We start from the raw sequence: 20,671 nt of genomic DNA, 5'->3' as shown, positions 1-20,671 counted from the left end.
CATCTACAATCAGCCCAGGTGGCAACAATACCGAAAGGTAGCCCCAATACTCAAAGCCTTTCCCCCGCTCTCAGAAGACAAAGCTCTATCCCTTGTCCATCTCTGCCTCCTCCCGAGGGATCCCTCCACTCCTGGTTCAACTCCATTTCCCCTTTGAAGTGTTTGCACTTGCATCAACATTGCAGAGGAGATCATTGAAGCCACAGGTCCCGTTATTGGAGGAGCAGCACAAAGCTTTGAGCACACCCAGCCACTCGGCACTTAGAGACTTGCAGTAGCCAGTCAGCTCAGCACACAGGATAGCAATGTCATTCACCCTGTATATATATATATATATATATATATATATAAATATATATATAAAAAAAAAAAAAAAAGAGGCAGGGGTAAACTTTTTAGACACACACACACAGGTGGGTCAACAATTCTCTAACGGACCCAGCTTTGATCCTTCTTCCTAGAAGGCCAAGCATGGGCTACTGGCTTTCTTAGCCTCCCTAAGGATTTTATTGTCTCAGTAAAACTATGAAGGTTTTGCCTCTCACCTGTCTGGATCATGGTGTCCCACGCACACATGCATAAGTGCATTACAGACGAAGCTATAGCGGTTGGCTGGGTTTTCATTGAGGCTCTTGCCCAGGTTGGTGTATGTAAAGTTAAGTGCAGATGGATTCTCAATAGTGTCAATCATGAATTCAGGTTCCCACAGCATGTTGGAATCAGATGGCTCAACATTGCAGTAGATTGTGTTCTTCACCTTAGAGCAGAAGTCACTGAACAGGACAGGAAAGAGGGATTAGGAGCACAACAGACATGCTTCCATTGATGCGTGTAAGCAAAGCAAACCTGTGCAAGATAAGCCCAGCCCTGGGCAAGAATACATGGAGACTTAAGATTGGTTTGCATTACAAAAGCTTCTCCCAGAAGAGTGAGGCTGGTTCTTTGCTGTGGAAGCACCTGGAAGTTGCCAGGGGCTCAGTTAACATAGCAGAAGAATGGCTATTTCGGTCAGATCCAAGAAGCGCCTAGCTCAGCCTTTGGTGTCAGAATAGTGGATGCCCAAAAAAGAGTACAAGAGCAAAGCAGGCATGTGACAATACTGCCCCAGCACTCTTCCCATCCTAGCAACTTGGGGCTCAGACATTTTCAGAGCACGAGGTAATGCTCTCCTCAACGGATTTTCTTCCCACAAATTTGTCCACCTACTTTTTGTATCCAGTAGACTTTGAGGTCACAATACGAAATGAGTTCCACAGCTCAACCATGAGCACTACAAAGAAGGATTTCCTTTTGTTCTGAACCTAACATTTATTACTTTCTATTCATACCTCTTTGTGTTTGTATTGTAAGACATACTGAACACTCAGTCCCTTTTCCATAGCAATCAGGATTTATAAACTTCTATCAAACTCCTTCAGTCCTCTTCTTCAGGGGGAGGAGATCCACTCTACTTAGCTATGCCTCATAAATAAGCCACTCCAGACCTCTGGTTATGCATCCACTCACCCTCCTCTAGACCTTTCTAACTCCACTATGTGCTTTTTGAGACAAGGAGCCTCAAACCACAAGATACAGTTGCACCCTGAATTATACGGCAGCATAATGATGCCCTCTGTTCTGTTCTGTTCTCCATTCCTTTCCAAACAATACCTAATACTTAATTTGCTTTGTGACTGCTACTGAACACTATGATGACATTTTCACTGATGTATCTATTACAGCTACAAGATACTTTATCTGAGTGGTAGCATATATATCCATCGCTATGTAAAGTTGGGAGGGGAACAAGGACAATGCTTTGTGCATTATTTTGTATTTATCAACACACAGATTCATCTGCCAATTTACTACCTAGTCACTGGGCCCTGCTACAGCTATCTGCAGCCACCTTCAGTTTTTACATTCTGAACAACAATTATATGAAAAGTTTTGATATTACTACTCAGACAACTTTTGATATGTTGAACAGCACAAGCACTAGCACGGAGTCCTGTGGGACTCCTTGGGGAGGGAGTCACCCTTGAAACAAAGCTTCTTCCTACTCCTTGTCTCCAGGCCCTGTCGTTTGCCTGTGAGGGGCTATTCCCTTTTATCTGCGGCTGTTTACTTGAAAGCCTTGCTGAATAGCTCCTGGGAATTCACTTAAACTAATATCAGGTTTAACATTTCCACACCTGTGATGGCTCCTCCAAAAAACTCCAGCACACCTGTGACCACATCACTTCCTCTTGTTCTCAGTTTCATCCAGAGGGAGACTTCAAAGACACTCAGCAGTTAGTTTAGCCAGCTGATGCCAAGGCACAAGCAACTGTCACAGTCCCTTAGGGGCACTGATACTTAGTGTTAAGACGTCCCTACTGCACACCAGCACTGGAAACACTAACAGGGAGCAGGGGCTGGGAGAGAAGACAGTAAAGCACCGCACTGGGAAACGGGTTTTAAGGAGAATCACCCTTTCACAGGACCATGTGAGCAAAAAGCCAGGGAGCCTTGCAGACTCTATGTACGGGCTGCAGAGGAAGGAGCTCTGCAGGGGGCTGGTGGGGCACGGTTCCCTGGAGAAAGCAGAGGGCAGAAGGCCACGAAGTAAAGCGAGGCCACAGGTCGGAGCAACAGGTCGAGCCAACATCAGCAGAGCAGAGCCTGAAGAGCCAGCAGGGGCAGAACAAGGCCAAGGAGGGCAGAGTGGCATGAGAGCAAACCCAGAACCAAGCAGAGAAGGTTCAGAAGTAGTTCAAAGATTTTTAGAGCGCTGAACAAGAGCAGAGAATAGCCTTTACAACAAGCCACTCAGTCAGCCAAGGCCCCTGACTGAAACGCAGCAGAGTTTGGCAGGACCGGACCTCTCTACTTCTATCTTCTAGGAGTGGGACAAAAACAAACCTGTGGAGGTGCAGAGGACTACTGAAGGCAATTGACCAAAAACTACTTGAAGACCTAACAGCCAAGATGGTACAACACTGGGTCTTTACTGCCTACAAAACAGGGACTAGTCCCAAGATTTCAGTTCCCCATTGAGAGGATCTCAGGGACAATCTCATCAAACAAGATCACAAGCAAAGCTTAAGCCATGGTGCCTCACTGGTCAGCACCCACTGCATCCAGCCTGCCTCAGACTCACCTAAAGAGCTCCCCAAATTTACTTTTGAGGTGACTGCAGGAGGTATACAGGTCGTAGAGATAGGCCAGGATACAGCGCTCTGCTGAGGAGCCATCTGAACGGTTCATGCCATGTTTCACCACCCCACACAGACTGTATAGAGACAAAAAATGCTGCAGCAGCATGAAAAGAAAATCTGAAGGAATATAACCTCATTACATAAATATCATCCACACTTCCTGAGCACACAGCAACAGCGCCCACCGGGTAACATACCCCTTTCCCCTCAGATTCTGTGAGCTGAATCCTCACGCACAAAGTTGCTGCCTTTTGGGAAATAGTCCTGCCCCTTACAAGTCCCAAACAGATACCTGGTTTCCTTCCACATGGTGAGGGGAAGACTCCCTTACCCTTCGAAGACCTGAGCCATCTGGTCCTGGTTCAAGATAAGGCAGGAGTGGTAGTGCCGCAGCACAGCCACGATGCACAGGCACAGGCTGGTGGTGTAGCTGCCAACAAGGTCGGAGGATTTCAACAGCAGTTCTGCCTCCACCACGCTCAGTTCATTCAGCAACTGCACCCAATGACAGAAAAACCCTTCAACAGCCACAGGGGTAAGGTAAGGTCAGAAATGGAGCAGGCACACCACACCCACAGCCTATAGGACCTGCCAGGACAGGGACTGGCAGGTGCTTTTTGCCTAGAGATGTACCCCTGGAACAGGTAATGCTCAATACTTAGGCACAATGTCTCACGCAGGCAGCACAAGAGGCCTGCCAGCACTTTGCTGTCAGAGGCAGATTATGATTTGGGCACAGATGGCAGCAGGCAGTTTGTTTGGTACTTCTGTCCTTCCACACAAATCTCACTGGGCTCCCTTTTTAAGGCTAAAATCCTCGATTCCATCAGCACCCAAAGCAAGGCTCCAATAGATGCCTAGCACAGCCAGCCAGAAATGGCAACAGAATTTTAGCAGGATCCAGAATGCAGCCTGCACTGCCACCTGCCAAACACCCTTCCAGGAGAGCAAGGTGGAGGAGTCACCAGTGACAGATGACCCCCTTCTCACTCAAAGTAAGGCCTTGCTGCAGCCAGGGACAAAGATGCAAAGCAAGTCCTTTAAAGGCGACCTTGAGCCTCTGCAAAAATAATCCTCAGAACAGGACGTATAGGACTACCTGCCACAAACAACCTATTCCTAACAGCTGCAGCTCAGGAGCATGGCAATGACCACCTAATCTGACCACTTTCATGACACAGGTCAGAGGGCCACCGGTGATCCCAGTAGCCAGCCCTATTAAGGCAGCACAGTGCTCCTGCCTTTCAGGCTGATGAACCCATCCCAGGAAGCGCTTGGGCACTCCACGCTTACCTGGATGGCAAAGTCGATGAGACCACTGATATTGAGTGAATACTCCATCAAGTCAAAGATGAACTGCACATGCTGTACCAGAGGCAGGTGGTATGACATTCCCAAGGCAAAGCTGGTGATTTGTTCCAAGACATTGCGAGATACCTACAAGTGCAAAAAGATACATGGTAGTAATTCCCCTTGCAGAAGTACCTGATCAGGCCCTTTCCCTCCAGGAAGCTGCCCTCAGTACTGCAAAGAGACATCAGGGCCCAAGGAGGAGGGCATTCTCGAGAGCCTCATACCTGAGATGTGACTTGGTGCTGATCAAAGTGAGAAAGGTGCTGGAACTTTGCAAAGATATCTTCAGCTGTTGGGAATGCTTCTGGCTTGCTCTTTTTCCTCTTCTGGCCTTCCTCTCCACCTGCCAAAGTTGGGAAGGCCAGAAAACAGTATTAGGCTACCTTTGTCATCATGAGATGACTAGAAATTAGCAATCAGCAGCTGCCAGTCCCTCAGCAAGACCATCTCCTGACATGCATCATAGCTAGAGAGCCCGAGTCCGGTCCTCAAGATAATAAGCGCCATCCTGAATTCACAGCAATCAATTGCCCAGGAAGGAATTTCTAACCTGGGAACAAAGTAGGGTTAACATCTAATTTATTGCAAGTAAAGGTATTCCCTGGAGGGGAACTACATTCTCTTCTGATTTAGATTCACACGGCCTCCCTGATAAAGCTAGATGTTCTAGAGGGGATGTGTTCAGCCTCAAAATTTCTTTGCCAGATCATCTCATCTTTTAAAGAATTATCCTTCTACCACATTTCAAGCTGCCTTTCAGGAACCAGACTGACCAAGAGAGAAAAAAAAGTGTAGCTAGATTCTTGGCCAATGGAAATCAGAGGTTCTCTATGATTTTGACACAGCTATCCAAGTCTCCTATCCTATGCCTTTAGCGTGTGCCCCAAGCATAACAGCATGGTACATTTAATCAAGGTCTTTGCCTAATGTGCACAAAGTTGTCCTTGTTTCTGTACAATGATCTCGCTGCAAGAACTTAAGAAAATAAAGTCTGAAAACCACAAGTTTTAGCCAGGGTCTCACTCTGAACCTGATACGTCTTAATCCCCTTCTGAAGAAGGCAAGTTCAATTAACCAGATATTGTTAGCAGGAAACCAAATCTTCCTATTTGCTGCTCGATATGGTTGGGAACAGAGCGTCATTTCAGACTGTCAGTGACTAATAGAGCTTACCAGGCACTGTAGATTATATAAAATCCTTTCACTGCAAGACTCAAGACAAAGGAGCCAGCCAACTGGAAAGGTGCTCTTTCCTCAGATAGGAGAGGCTCAAGCTCTACTAACCTGTTTCTGCAGTGCTCTTTCTGTTTAAAACTTTTAGAATATCTTTGGTTATTTTCTTGATCGTATGCCGAGCATCATCCCGTTGTTTTCCAACCCCAAACAGAACTACCAACCGTTGGTTACATTCGTGACTGCACGATTCCTCCTGGGGAACCAAAAGAGACAACCGCGTTAGTAAATATCAAGCTGAATGGCTTTTGTTACACATCTGCATCTTTTAAAAGCAAAAGAAAGCTTCGTCTCAGAGGCTACCCTGGGAGTAATCAGAGAGACATCTTGAGCAGATCACTCTTCTGCAGCAGGGCAGAAAAGCATGACTGTGCTCCTTACTCACCAGTACTGGAACAGAAGGGCACCAGGTTCAACACTGTTCAGTGAGGCTCATGCTTACAGCAGTACCTCATGAGGGGAGCACAAGACAGCAGCATGGGGGTTATAAGCAGGTCTCATACCTGAGGAATAGGAAAGTGCGTTGCATACTGGATGTGCCGAGGCTGGTCGTACAGGGAGGCTAGCATTCCTTCTGCACACTTTTCCTTCAGCAAAGGCTTTGCTTCCTTTTCAGGATCTGGTTTCTCAGGGGAAGGGCTGGCTTTAGATTCACAATGCATTGGAGGAGAAAACATCTAGGGAGATGTAAGAACAAGACAAGGCAGTTATGGAACACGGTCATGCATGCACTGAAGAGAGCTGAAGGAAGCTACATCTGCTCAGGCCTAAAAATGAGCAGGAAGAGTGAAGGTTTGAGAAACATCCAGCTCTTAGGGCACTGGGCAAGGCAACGTACTGAGACATCATTTACATTTCATCTTCTGGTTCACCTTCTATAATGAGTTAAAAACAATGGGAAATAAATAACCCTGCCTTAGGATTTTGGGAACCTCCACAAAATGAGCCAGGATCCTACGAAAGCAACACAGCTCTGAACATCGCAACAGCCCAACGTGTACCTTGAAAGTACAAAAATAGCTGGAGGAAAGTATGTACTCAGGGATTTTCAACCATCACGTGTCATTTTTGCATGGTTGCAGAATGCTTGAAAGCATTCTGCAGCCAGGAACAATGCCCATGAATATACTGAAGAACTGTAAAACCAAGGAAGCACTACAGGCTATACAGTATGACGGTAGGAGATGTGTGCCTTTTCCCATGTCATCAAGAATCTCACTGCCAACAGTATTTGGCCATCGTCACTCTCCTGGTGTTATCATGGTCATCCATTTCCTCCCCACTCCCAAGCAGCGGTGCCCACCCAAGCACTGGGCTGGCAGAGGCCACAAGGCAAGAGATCCCAGGAATGACTAAGACGTACTCTACTCTGACGGACCCTAATCTGCAGAAACAGGTTATATGGACCTTTTAGTTGCGTCAGCTCCCTTCAAATGCAGCCACTTGCAGCCCACTGGCTCTATATCAGAGAGCAAGGACTCGCACAGAAGTGAGGCATATGCAGTCCCTGGTCCCAGTACAACATACTGACCTACTTACTGAGTACCAGGTAGGAGAAACGGCAAGGACGTACCGAAAAGTCTGTCTTCTCCATGTCATCAAAAAGCACACTGGAGTTGTGGTCGATGTCCATGGACTCAGAAAGACCTGTGTCCTGGGAACAAACAGGGCAGCTTTATGTCTCAATGGTACACCAGGGAACAAGAAAGGACTCCTTTAATATAGTGCTTCACTTCTACGTTGGACAGTGACAGCACACTCCTTTATGCCGACACCCGTTGCACCTGGCAAGGGAAACCCAATTGGAGCCAAACACACTGCAAAGTCCTGACATCTGGGGCAGGCCTCACAGTGCCTCGTGCTACACTGCTCACCTCTGAGCAGCGCAGGACTTTCCCATCTACCCCTTTACATTCTGCAGACCATTTCCCACTATTTAGAACTATTTTTCTACTTTGGAGACTGAGATGCTAGGGAAATAGCCTGGGGGAAGAAAAACTAGGAGTCACTGGTACATCCTCTGGCAGGTAATAGCAAGAAGGCTGCAAAGTTGGTAAGAATGGGGAAGCACAGCACAGGGAGGTGCAGAGGGAGGCCATGATGCTTGTACTCTCACCTCTAGCTTGATGCCACTGTTTCCCTCCGTCTCCTTCCTGTCATGCTCCTCAGCAGGGTCATCGAAGGGCGAGGGCGGGCGAGGTCCATGAGAGTCCATGGCAAGATCACCCCGGGAGATGAGTGTGCACATGTAAATGTTGTGAGAGAAGACATCATGTCGGATTAATTCACAGAAGAGCAGCACCAGGTTAAAGAACTCCACCTTCTCATTTTCCTTCCCAGGATCAGCTGGAAGGACAGCAGAGACAGTCAGTGTTAGAGTTCTTCTGTAACACTGAGCCTCACCAGACACCTAACCTAGGACCAGAGAAGGTGTTTCTAGAGATCTCAATATGGTAAAAAAAAAAAGGCTGATATGCAGTTCTGAGACTACAGCAGGGGCAGAGACCAGAAAGCTCAGCTTGAATGGGCAGTAAGTAAATAAGTAAACAGCTCGCTAGATAGTCTCAGGGACCAGAGGAACAGGACTTTAGACTGGAAAGGCCATTCCTGGGTGTACAAACATAGTCCCTCAGCATTATTCATAACTGTATCCTCTCCCCCTTAACACATTTGTTTGCAGTATGCCTACTGAGAGGCTTTTCAGAGCTTTGTCACTTATTAGTTAGAAACCACCTTCTAGTTCTCAGCCTGAATTAATTCCCGACTAAGTTATATTTGTTCATTCTTGGCCAACACTCTCTTAACAGGGATGCTTCTGCATTCCCTTCCTGTCATCTGGCCCTTCAGGCTGCTTTCCCTCCCTCTCCAAGGTTTGCTCTGGATTGCAAGGAAGCCAGAGAGAGAATCTGGGTACAACCAAGACCTACACTACAAAAAATAGCATGCAAGTCCAAAATTTTGCAGGAGAGGGAAAGCTAGAGGGAAACTGGAGGACCACAGGTTCTTATTACATACTTAGCATAGGAGCTTGAGTGTCAAGGAACTGCATAAGGACATCCTGAAAGACAGGAGCGCTGGCTGCCGAGAGCGAGCCTGAGGAGATGGAGCCCTTCTCATCCACGACTTCAGAGTCCCCACACCTCTGCAGAAATAAAAAAAAAGTACAGGCTGCTGCCCCAGAGGAGAAAAGAAACTCACTACCCACAAACACTCCCCCCCCCCCAAAAAAAAGAGATCCTCTCAAGACTATTTTCCTATCTTGCACTTAAGGGAAAGCCACCATCACACAGAGAGTTCTGTAAACTACTTCACAGTGCCCACGAATGCTAGTACTTCTGCACTGCAATCACCTGTCTCTAGAAGTATCCAAGAGATATACACAAAGGGATATACACAAAACAGCACCATGCCACACGCTCATTTATGACCTACTCTGGGTTAGATGAAGCAAATGCCATGGTTAACAGCACCAGTGTTAAGAGGTATTGCACAGACGAGCCTTTGCCTGTCGGTGTTGCAACAAACTGGCAGTCAGGTAACCACTGTTCTCCTTTACTGCTATTAGGCTTCCACCAGGAATAAGGACTTACCTCAGCCTCTATCTCTGCCTGACGCTTTTCCAGCAGTTTGGCCACGACCATAGCCCTGTGGCGCCCAGAACGCTTATAGCTGACAGCCCATTCACACAGCAAGGCCACCACTGCATCATCATCTGGGGAGATCTGTTGAGATATAAGCACAATGGTGAGACTCTGAGCCAAATAAAAGTGGTGAGCAGCCCCAAGGCCTCAGGTTGGATACCACAGGGAGCCTAATGAAGACTGCTACATGCCCCTCTTCCTAACATGGAGAGGAGATGCCAAGGTAGAACCCTCCTGCTTTGCCTCTGCTTTCCAAAGAGACTCCACTTTGGAACATGAGGTGAACCACAGCCCTTAACAAATCTCCAAGCTGGTATTTCTTCAGGAAGTTCATCTCTCTTTCAGCAGCACATCTATGGGCTGCTAATCTTAGCACAAACTGGAACAAAGTTTCTTGACAGCATTATACCAAATATGCAAACTACCAGCCTTGCAGCTCATTTCCAGGAACCAATGCAGCATCTGTTGCACTGAGGTCTTAACACCACAAATGTGTCAGCTCCCAGGCTAAGAGGAACTTGAACTGCGAGCTCCCAGACTCCCAGGAAGCAGCTGCCAGCCCAAAATCTGGCAAGGCCAGCATTTACCATTCTCAGACACACAACATGTCTTTACCATCAATCTGCTATCTGGATTCATGCCTTCTGTAAGAAGGCTCCTCAGCCAGCTGTACGGATTGTCTCAAGCCTACACACATTTGTTAGCATAAGCTTAGACTAGCTCCATTCTAACTTCAGTGAGGATGTCTCCCTAATACAAGTCTTAAGTTAGTCTCCCTAACTTAAGGCTGCACAAAATCTTTTTCAGTGGGGATCTCATCTCTTGGCCACGGGCCACTTGCTAGGCAGCCCTCTGCAGATACAGGACAGTAACTGTGGAACATAAACAAGAACGTAGCCACTATCCAAGACCAGGACCCAGCAGCAATGTCCCAAGCACCTCATGACTGTCTTTGGTTGGACCCAGCCCAAATATCCTGTTATATAAGGAATCCAAAGAATTGCTGAAGTCAGATCTTTCAAAGCTGTGACTGTCCAGAACTTCTAAAGTGTGCAAGACACGGCCAATAGTGAAACCTAAAACAGAACAAAGAAGAGAAAGGAATGCTTGGCAACCGGTACAACAGACTCTGGAGCGAAGAAAAAATAAAAATAAAAAAAATTTCTGTGAGCTCATTGCTCGGGAGACCGCCTAGGACAGCCTACGGAAAGCTGTATTGGTCAAGCAAGGGTCCATCTAGCTTAGTATCCTGACTCGCACAGTGGCCAATAGCAGATGTTAGGGGAAAGTATCGGAGCATGGCAAGTACACAGGAGTATAGTTCTCTGGTACACATTTCCAGCTTCCAGTAATAGATACTCCTACTATGTCCAGGGGAGTTGACCCATGCAAGATTTTGCACTGGAAAAAAAAAAAAAAAGAGCCATTTGGTTCTCTTCATTGCTGACAAACTGAACACCAGCAAATAGGAAAAACAAAGAGAATGGCCAGATGGGAAGTTTTTCAAGGTAACACACAGAACAGGGGAGAGAAATTTTAGCCTACAGCAAGTTACCTGCTGTGGTTTCCTGACACTTGTCAAATGACCAGCGAACCTCCACAGCTTGGCCACGTTCCTTTATCTGCTGCTCAATTTCACGGAGCTTTGCCCGAACCTAAAAGCAAAAGACATGCATAAATATACAATAGGATGCCTTAGAAGTGCTGTGCAAGAAACAGAAAACAAAGAGCATGACAGTAGTCCTACTTGACGTTAGATTTTGTCCATCTTCCAAGGACATCACTGTCTTGTTTATAGCAGAATGGGAGCAGTTAACTCCTCAGGAGCGAGACGGCACCTCTGGCTATGCTCACCACACAGCATGAAAAGAAAATCCTGAATGAACTAAGATGCAGCTAATATCCTGGGCCGCTCTAGCTCCCTTTTCTGAAGGCTGCTCACCTGCTGTGTAAAGGCCGAATTTCCCCCTGGCATGGGCAAGTTGGATGGGGCTATCGGCAGGTGGTCCAGCGGAGAGCCAGTCTTTATCCTGCTGTCAGTCAATGAGTAATGCCATACCAGGGCACTTGGGCAACACAGAATTATACTCTGCATCAGACAGAAAATCAGTATCATTGAACAAATCCATGTCAAAACACTCTAAGTTAGGTTACTTCTTACAGAAGTAACCACTCCTCTATCCTACTGTCCAGAGATACATCAACCTGTACAAATATTTACTTTCTAGGTGGGTGTAACTTGTCTCAAGCTCTGAAAGAGTCTTCAGGCTAAAGACCATACTAGGATAGAAAGGAATAAACTAGTATTTTTGCTGTATTGATTCTTGGCCTAGATATGATCAAGAAGCCAAGGCCAGAGTTCCAGGTTATCCAAAAGCAGCAACACGTTGCTGCAGAGTTCCCTGCTGCTTCTAAAGTGAACTTACTTTCCATGACTCGCATTGTCAGTGTGCTATCCAATCCTCCTGGCCCAGAAGCAGCATTTACATTAGTGATTTATAGCACTCACCAAGAGTAAAGTGCAAGAGAAATATATGAGTCAACAGCCCCAAACTCATTACATTATTTTATAATTATAATGATTATAATGGTGATTATAATAACAATACTATTATACACGTGCTTTCATTATTTTATGATCTTGTACAGACACCCACATAAACACAGACAAGTAACTTTGCTGAACGATTCCTAGGAAACACCCCTACAAGCTTCTGGCTCACAGGAGACAGACCTGAAGACAGACAACCAAGGTTGCCGTAAGCACTCCAAATCAAAGAGCTCATAACATCTCTAAGACACTTGAGTAAAAGTTAATCATGCACACTGTTAGAAATGCATCTCTACTTCCAGCCTGACTTTACCCAGCTCCAACTTCCAACCATTAGATCTTATCTGTCTTAGCCTCATCTACTATCTGCAGGTCAGAAGATCTGCAGATCTTCTATCAGAAGTGTTCTTCTGATATATACTAAAAAGACCAGACCATCATTAACCAAACTTTTTAATCAGGTTGTATTCAGATGACCCTAAGTCAGCCAAATCTTTGAGGTGTATTTGCCTGCATCCTTTTCCTAAAGTAAGCTCCCCAGACAAGGAATTTTTATATTCAAAAAGCCATGTTTCATCACACAAACTAGAAAAAAACAAACAAACCACTTTTAAAACTGAAAGTGACTAAGGAAGACTTAATAGAAACATAAAGGGGTTACAAATAACCCCCCATACCCCTTGCTCTCTAGACTCTTGCAGACAGATCCTTACTTCTAGCCAACTGTTCCCTGGGAAGGTTCTTTCTACCCTGTTTGAGAGCTGGCTGGCTGCCCCTCAATCCTGCCAGTGCTCCCCGGTCTCAGTTTCAGTCTCTCTGCTGAGCTGCAGGCTCCCAGCTCTCTGCTCTCTTCCTCTCCTTCTGCTCCATCATGCACTCTGAAAGATTCTGTTTCAACAAGCTCCTTTGCTCCCCAAGAAGGGGCAATCTCCACTCCCTCCACAGGGATCCACCTGACCCAGTCACTCTCCTCTTGAAGGAGAAAGACACACAACCATGAACGCACACATTAAACAGAACTCACCTATCTCCCTTTGACACAAAACACTGGATGGACTGAGTACCATGGTGACACAACAGTGTTTGCCCCTAAACATCTCTTTTCAGTAAAGCATCTGTAACCTTGCCCTTTTACTGCAAGGTATGACTTTATCAGTTGAAAATCTACACCTTAAGAGTTTGGAGTCATTCCTTTTCATAGTCTGCCACCACTTCAGAAGAAAGTGGTCTGCCTAAACAGTAAAAGGTCTTCCATACAAACAGTGTTACTTATTAAAAAAAAAAAAAAAAAAAGGAACTCTCAAAATTAATTACAAAGTGCTCTTTCACTTCTGGCATAATTCCTTTCCCTAGATGACAACCGTTTACTGACATACAAAACAGTAAACGAAATGTCCCTTTTTCATTTCCTCTTCTGCAAAACTTCCCTAGGCATCTAAGGTATCTGTGAACAGAGCAAAAGGCTTACCAGACTCCCCCGCATGGGATCATCAACCACGACCCCTTTTAATTCATTGACAGTCTCTTCCCGGGACAACACCCAGTACGCCCAACCCACTTTTCTCATGCAAGTCAGTCAAGGGCACTACTGTAGCACTGGAGTTTGGTACCGAAGCTCTGAAGCACCTCAGCAAAGACTTACAGTTTGACAGTCATGGTTTGAGATGTCCCCTCTCAGGAAGCTCTCGACTCAGCAGGTAATGATTTTTCTGGGATGGCATACAATATAAACTATCCCTGCTGACTCTGCTGTCACCAACTGTTATTCAAGCCTACCTGGAGGATGCAGCTGAGCCCATATACCACCGGCCGGTGCTGAGGGCACAGCAGTAGGTCACTGAAGGGGCTGGGGGGAGGATTCCCGGCAGCTGGCTGAGGGGTGGGAGTTGAAGGAAGAGCATTCCCTGGCTGTGTGGACAGGATGTGGGGTGGGTGCCCGCCAGCACCATCCAGCTGCATAGCAAGTCTGCGGGTGCAGAAGTAGGCCAGACGTCTGGACAAGTACGCAGACTGCACAAACTCTCCAGAGTACTGTAGGGAAAAAGGGAAAAACATCCTGGTTACGAGCAACATGGGAGAAACCTCTGACCCTCCCAAAGGCATATATTGTGTGGCACTGCCTTGCAGAGATGGCTGCCTTTTACAGAGAGCTCCTTAGCAAAACGGTCATTCATTGGCTACTAAGCACCAGAGAAACTCTCCAAATGCTCTGCTATGGCAATGACTTCATGCACCTCAATTTACCCACACCCAGCCTTTCCTGGGCTTGGAAGGCCTAGCTAGAATATGTTGTGACAGAAGGAAAGAAAAGCCATTTCCCTGCAGTAGTGGACAATGAATCCCAAGAATCCGACTATCGCAGTTATGACATGGGCAGGGATTACCAGGTCTAGAGCAGGAAAACATGGTAAGGAAGGAAAAAACAGAGAAGACCAGGACAAAGCAGACTTCCTTGCATTAGCTGCCAAATGACAGTCAAATAGAAGGTCACTCCCTAGTGTTCTCAGAGCAAAACAGCTCATCATCCCTTAGGCAACAGGGAGGGGACTGACAACAGAGGAAGTCAGCGCTCTCCTGAAGCCAGATGGGCAAGTTGTTCTCACCCGCAGCAGCAGGGGTAGGAGCATTTTCAGAAATTCATCTTCTCCTGATCGTATCTTCTCAAAGCACTCAAGGACCCAAGTCAGGAATTCGTGTCGGTCCAGCATGCCATCCTGCACACAGACAATGGCAGAGCAAATGGAAAAAGCAAAAGCAACGCTCAGCGAGTTCGGGCAGAGCAGCAGCAGCTGCTTGCTTTCTGAAGGCAGAAATACTCTAGAAGTTTGCACAATTCTGTACCCTGTTCCACCACTGAGCTCAAAACTACATCCAGCCCTGGAAGTCTACTCATAAAAGGAGCATATTCTACACAAATGAATCCCTTTGCRTACCTTTTCCCTAGTGCCCCTCTGCCACACGCCCACTCAACAGCTCCCTCCAGTCCCTCACCTGGAACATGAACATAGCTAGTTTCTCATTGTAGTCCCACTGCTTCAGAGCTTGTTCCACCTCTTGGGGCATTGGCCCAGACGGTGAACCACAGCCTTGCCCTGGGAGCTGCCTATAGAACTCRGCAATTTTTTGCAGCTGCTCCGACAGGTACTTGGTGATGATCTGCGTCCATTCTGGAGAAAAGAAAACAGGTTAGCAATGAGTAGTGGCAAAGAGAAGCAAGGCAAGAACAGGCTGGTGCCAGGTAGCAATCCAGAAATTTCCTATTGTTTGAGAAGGACAGAAACACAAAGACAGGAAAGTAAGTGTCAGAAAATTAGCTTTGCCTGTGAGCTGGAGGTTTCAGGGAGGAAGGAGCRTGCACTAAAATAGGAAACATAGGGAAAAGCTTCTGTGTCTGGGGAGGAAAAAAAAAAAGTCACTTTGTCTTCATACAAGAAAAGTTAGGAAGAAAAAATCCTTCACAGCTGTTGTTGAGAATCAGCAAGTGGAAAGAAAAAGATTTCCAGCAGGCAGCAGCGTTAGACCAGCCTGATTTAGCATCCTCAGTAATCTGACAGACATCAGAAACACTGGAAACACTTCAAGTCTGAACTTGTTCCTTAATCTGTTTCAGATACCAGGGTAAAGCCATGATCAGCTAATCTTCCAAACAATTATTTTTACTAAAACATAACAGTGTAAGAGACAAACTTAACACACAAAATGACAACGCAATTACACTCCTCTGGGACAACGAAGATGATAAAACCCAAGACAAAATATGCAACATCCTGAAACCAACAGTGCTGAAAGGATCAGCAGTAGGACAAACATCCAAAGACAGGAGATTAAATGGAATAAATATATTTAATAAACTGATCAGCCTCCTATAATAGAATTAAAAAGCCTGTGTAATTTTTACACCAAAGATAAACAAGTAGAAAAAGAATCCATGGACCTCAGCTGCTAATACTGCTTTTTAAAGGCATGTGTGTGGTCAGATACTGTGGTGACAGCCATACAAACTAGAAAACAGACAGAGGAGGTCCTAGACTGCATTAATCTGGAGCAGGCCAGAACGCAAAGGACATTAGAGAGAGGACCCAGTGAGGCCTAAAAAGACCAGAAATATGAACAGGCAACAATATATTGGAAATCTCTGGGAAACATACTTGCTCACTTGAGAAGAAACTAATCTAGCTAAATGATACTGCATAAAAACTGGAAATCTATAAACATTAAAAGAAAACCAGTTTATGGGGCACACTGGGAACAGCAGAACTAACGGGGAGTTATCAGAAGGGAGGGGGAGAAAGAAGAGGCAGGCTCTAAGGAAGTATTTCTTGCTATTGAGACCTACTTTTCAATAGAGTGCTCTCACAAGTGGGCCCCGTTGCTTTAGGCAGTTACAAATCAAAACTCTAGCATTTTTCCAGCAGGAAACAAGCTCACATTGATTTCCAAGCTACCTCTTACTACTCAAGAGCAGCCTGAGACGGGAACACCAAGGACAAACAAAACTAGTGCTCACCAATGAAGGGATCGATGACATGCCGCTTTTTCACCTTGGTTTCTGTGATGGCAGCATAATAGGCACAAGTCATTTTGATGAGCCAGGCCGCTCTCATCACCGGAACAGTGTATTTTGCCAAATAACCGAAGACCTCTTCCTTCTTGCTAAAGATGGGCACCTGTAACAACAGGGAGGGGGAAACCGCAACCAAGGACTTAGATAGGAACTATTCCAAAACAACCACATGTACTTATAGGCTCTGCGAACTGTGTAGGGCAGAAAATAAGTACTGCGTTGCTCTGTGTCGCAAGAAAGCTACTGCAAGAATTCATTTCTGGTCAGAAAGCAACAGTACCAGAGCTGCATGTCAATGTAATCAGAAGCATTAAGAAATAAATTGAAAGAAAACAGAAAACATAATTACATCACTGTAAATCCACACCCTGAATCCTGCAAACAGCTCTGGTTATCCAGAGAGGATGTGGACAACGAAGAATGGTACAGACTACGGACTGAATCAGAAGCACGGAGTATCTTCTACATGAGTGCAACCTGAAGAGATAGGACTCTTAAGTTTCGTAATCATTCTGTTTTGTTTACAAAGTCTTATAAAATTACAAGTGGCCAACAGAAGAGAGGGAGAAAAAGGAAATTCAGTATTTATAGTAGGAACGAATTCGTTAATCCAAGTTTCAAATTTCAAGATACAATATGGGGGAACACCAGTGAAATTATCAGACTGCAGATTTATAAAACAGAAAACAACAACACATCACATGAAAAAGTACAAATACGGAGCTTGTTTCCACAGGATACTATAAAGAGCAAAAGTATGGATGGATTCACAGAAGGACTAGATAAATTCACAGAAAACAAGTGCATTTGGTAGGTATCTCCAAGTCCCTAAACCAACAACTGTTGATTCACTCGTTTGCTATGTTTCTTACATTCTTCCCCAACTATTCTCTGATGCCTCAAAGACACAAAGACAGCCTGTTTGGCTATCTGAACCTGGGGCTACTGACCACAGCCGCGTTCACGTCTAAGTCGATAAAGACTGATGGAGCATATTGTCGGAAACTGGGGAAGGCCCTGAAAGGCTCAGCTTTTCACAAAGACCTTAAGAAAGGGAGAGCCAACAGGCAAGGGTGCAAGTACTAAAAGTTTACAGAAAGAGATTCTGGGGAAGCCTGACTATTTTCCCAAGACTGACTCAGAATTCCAAGGGCCAGGCAAACCCCAGCTGCTAAACTATGTGCTCTGCTACTATTCCACAATGGGCAATTATGTTTCTCCATAACGCACACTGGTTTCCCAAGTTCCCTGTTTATAGGCCCACCTTGACAGAGAGTTAGCTCCCCTATAAAATGGCAGAGCAGGACCCTTCTTTCTTCTTCCATACCCTCAAAGAATTCAAAATGCTACATGGCAACACCTAGCCCCAGATCCCAGGGCACAGAAGCATTTTATAGTTTGGTCTCAAACCAGGCTATCACACGAACGTCTTCTCAGTTTGAAAACAGAAACACACGCCATTGCAACAGAAGTCTGGGAAGTTATTTGGCTGCTTATTTCCAGTAATTCTTACTGCAACTTTTGAGAACTTGGAAACTCCCATTTGGCTGCTTATTTCCAGTAATTCTCACTGTAACTTTTGAGAACTTGGAAACCCCCCCCTTCCCCCAAGAGGAACGGTCCTAATCTAAACAACAGGCTAACTGAGGGCAACAGCATCCAGCTCCTCTGAAGAGCATGAGAACCTCAAAGTCAGTCAGTTATATTATACGAGCCAAAAGACAACCTACAAATAACTGACCAGAAACCAGTTGTTTGAGTGGGGAGACTGCAACTACTGCAACACAAGTCCTGAATCTGCTCTTCAAGCTGAAAATTTTAGGTGATGTGCACAGAAGAAACTTCTCCAAACAGTAAAGCCTTCTACTAAATGAAAATTTCAGAAATAAGCATAGATCACATGCTTTGCCCTGCCAGGCAGCCTCCCCTGTAACATACCTTTTTGGCGAGATGAGTGAGGGGCTTAGTTCCAGCCAGATCTGTGAACCAGTTGTTTATGGCACTCTGAGAACGCGCTGTTACCAGCCAAAAGTTATCCTTCTGATTCACCTGGGGTTTCCGTCTTCCCGTGTCAGGCAGTGTATTACAGCGCAGCTTTTCTGCAATAATACTACTAAAGTTTGAACTGATCTGGAGAGCGTCGTGTGTGTGAAGTGTGTTGATCTCTGTGTTTGGTGTGTCGTTTTCTGATCTGGAAAAAAAAAAAAAAAAAAAAGGATGAATTATATTTTATAGCTCAAAGACCTGTTCTACATGCCTAAAATCCTGTCTATCCTTTCCATCTGTCCTTCCTACCAGAAGTCTCACTAGCGCAAGCTTTTGAAACATAAAAAACCTGCCAATAATTCCCTTTGTTATATCTGTAAAGAGGAGCACTTCAGGAAGACTCCATACAGGACAACCGAACACTTTCAATAAATGAGCAGGGACTCAAGTTCAGATGGACACAACTCTTTACACAAACTTAAGTCAAACCAGATAGAAGGCCGCTGGCATGGATGTCAGCCAAGGAAAATGGAAATACTGTGCTTACTGATTTCTTTCCATCCCAGTTCATTACTACTCCTCTCCTGAGGGAGACCAGGAAGTGAAAATCTTGATTTCAGAAATAGTAAAGACGAACTTAAGGTCTGTTATGTAACTCCCATGTTTAAGTTGCCAGATGGTTCAAGAAATCCTCTCTTCAACCATGGCAATAACGCAACCCAAACAATTTGGAAGACGTTTCCTGCTACTGATACTCTAGTCTTCCGTTTTAATTGCAGAATATAAGGACTTCTAGGTGCAGCTTTCACAAGGACTGCAGATAAAGATCTGCCACAACAGTGCAAGATCTGCTCTCTCAGAGGGGAGACACCGTTCCAAAAGAATGCAAACAAACACAGAACTCCGATTCTCTAGGGACAAAAGGTTACGTCCTAAAATATCCATCCTAAAGAGAAAGAGCTCCTAGTTATGAATGCATAAAAGGTGTGAGATCCAGAACCGTGGGGGACCCATCTGGCTGTCCCCGCGGCCGCCAGGTGCCGGCGCTGCTCCGGAGGGCTCTCACCTTGGCGGGATTGAAATTAACGTTTTTGGCGCTGCCGTGTTCGTCCCCGGAGACGGCCGGCTGGTTATTGAAACCTTGCTTGACATTTAGAGCAGTCAGCTCATCCTGCAGGAGAAAGATGATCAGCATCGCCCAGCGAGGCATCTCCTATCCCTGCCATGACTGCTCGCCCAGTGTGGAGACAGCACAAGGCCCCGCCAGGTCCCACTCGCCCGCCCCGAGGCCTTCGCTGCCAGGCTGCGCCCAGGATGAGGGCTTGGGGAGGGGAAGCCACGCTGACAAGGCACGAGGGCTGTGCACCCCCCCACGGGAGCTCAACCAGGGGTCCCTTCACTGGGACCCAAACTCGGCCAGAGGGGCACAGGGGTCCACACACACACCCCAAGGGAGCTCAGCCGGGGGGGGGTCCCTTCACCAAGCCCCAAACCCGGCCGGAGGGCACAGGGGTCCCCACACACCCCCAAGGGAGCTCAGCCAAGGGGGGTCCCTTCACCAGGCCCCAAACCCAGCCAGAGGGGCACAGGGGTCCCCACACACCCCCAAGGGAGCTCAGCCAAGGGGGGTCCCTTCACCAGGCCCCAAACCCAGCCAGAGAGGCACAGGGGTCCCCACACACCCCCCAGGGGAGCTCACCCAGGGCCTCCCCTAGGTTGGGGGCACAGGGTCTCCACACCATTGGGGTCCCCCCACACACCCCCAGGGGAGCTCAACCGGGGGGTCCCTTCACCAGGCCCCAAACCTGGCCGGAGGGGCACAGGGGTCCCCACACACACCCCCAGGGGAGCTCAGCCGGGGGAGGTCCCTTCACCGGGCCGGGGGCACAGGGCCTCCGCACCGCCGGGCTCCCCGCACCCCTCAGGGGAGCCCAGCCGGGGGGTCGCTGCACCAGGCCGCGGTGGCACAGGGGTCCCCGCGCCCCCGGGGTCCCCCCGCCCCCCGGGCCGGGCCGCACCTCCTTCTGCTTGGGGTCCTGCGGGTAGACGTCGGGCGGGCCGAGGCGCGGGCGCTTGAGCGGGCGGTGCTCGTAGCTGAGGACGCCGAAGGCCGCCATCCCGGGCGGGCCGGCCGGCGGGCAGAGGCGGCCGGGCCACAACAAGG

General features: G+C 46.9%; 1 protein-coding gene across 7 annotated transcripts in view; it reads right to left on the bottom strand.

Moving 5' to 3' along the window:
* The window catches only part of MED12 (mediator complex subunit 12), a 38,358-nt gene extending 17,693 nt beyond the window's left edge, over positions 1-20,665 (bottom strand). For 6 of the 7 annotated variants that reach the window (XM_026066134.1, XM_026066135.1, XM_026066139.1 and 3 more), the window contains exons 1-22: positions 20,526-20,665; positions 19,574-19,678; positions 18,460-18,651; positions 16,465-16,624; positions 14,949-15,124; positions 14,561-14,671; positions 13,734-13,988; positions 11,349-11,495; positions 10,962-11,061; positions 10,346-10,482; positions 9,356-9,487; positions 8,781-8,907; positions 7,882-8,111; positions 7,339-7,419; positions 6,269-6,442; positions 5,817-5,961; positions 4,757-4,875; positions 4,473-4,616; positions 3,511-3,674; positions 3,122-3,253; positions 546-773; positions 173-317 (exon numbers count right to left, since the gene is read on the bottom strand). In XM_026066134.1, coding sequence (XP_025921919.1) covers positions 173-317; positions 546-773; positions 3,122-3,253; positions 3,511-3,674; positions 4,473-4,616; positions 4,757-4,875; positions 5,817-5,961; positions 6,269-6,442; positions 7,339-7,419; positions 7,882-8,111; positions 8,781-8,907; positions 9,356-9,487; positions 10,346-10,482; positions 10,962-11,061; positions 11,349-11,495; positions 13,734-13,988; positions 14,561-14,671; positions 14,949-15,124; positions 16,465-16,624; positions 18,460-18,651; positions 19,574-19,678; positions 20,526-20,624 — 3,303 coding nt within the window. In that variant the 5' untranslated portion in view covers positions 20,625-20,665. The remainder of the gene's footprint in view (positions 1-172; positions 318-545; positions 774-3,121; positions 3,254-3,510; positions 3,675-4,472; positions 4,617-4,756; positions 4,876-5,816; positions 5,962-6,268; positions 6,443-7,338; positions 7,420-7,881; positions 8,112-8,780; positions 8,908-9,355; positions 9,488-10,345; positions 10,483-10,961; positions 11,062-11,348; positions 11,496-13,733; positions 13,989-14,560; positions 14,672-14,948; positions 15,125-16,464; positions 16,625-18,459; positions 18,652-19,573; positions 19,679-20,525) is intronic. The other variant, XM_026066138.1, reaches the window with a different exon arrangement.
* Positions 20,666-20,671: the final 6 nt, after the last annotated feature.

This window comes from Apteryx rowi, unplaced genomic scaffold (assembly GCF_003343035.1).
Source record: "Apteryx rowi isolate R43461 unplaced genomic scaffold, aptRow1 scaffold_24, whole genome shotgun sequence".
Taxonomy (NCBI): domain Eukaryota; kingdom Metazoa; phylum Chordata; class Aves; order Apterygiformes; family Apterygidae; genus Apteryx; species Apteryx rowi.
Note: the sequence above shows the minus strand (reverse complement) of the source record. Positions and strands in the feature narration are given on the sequence as shown.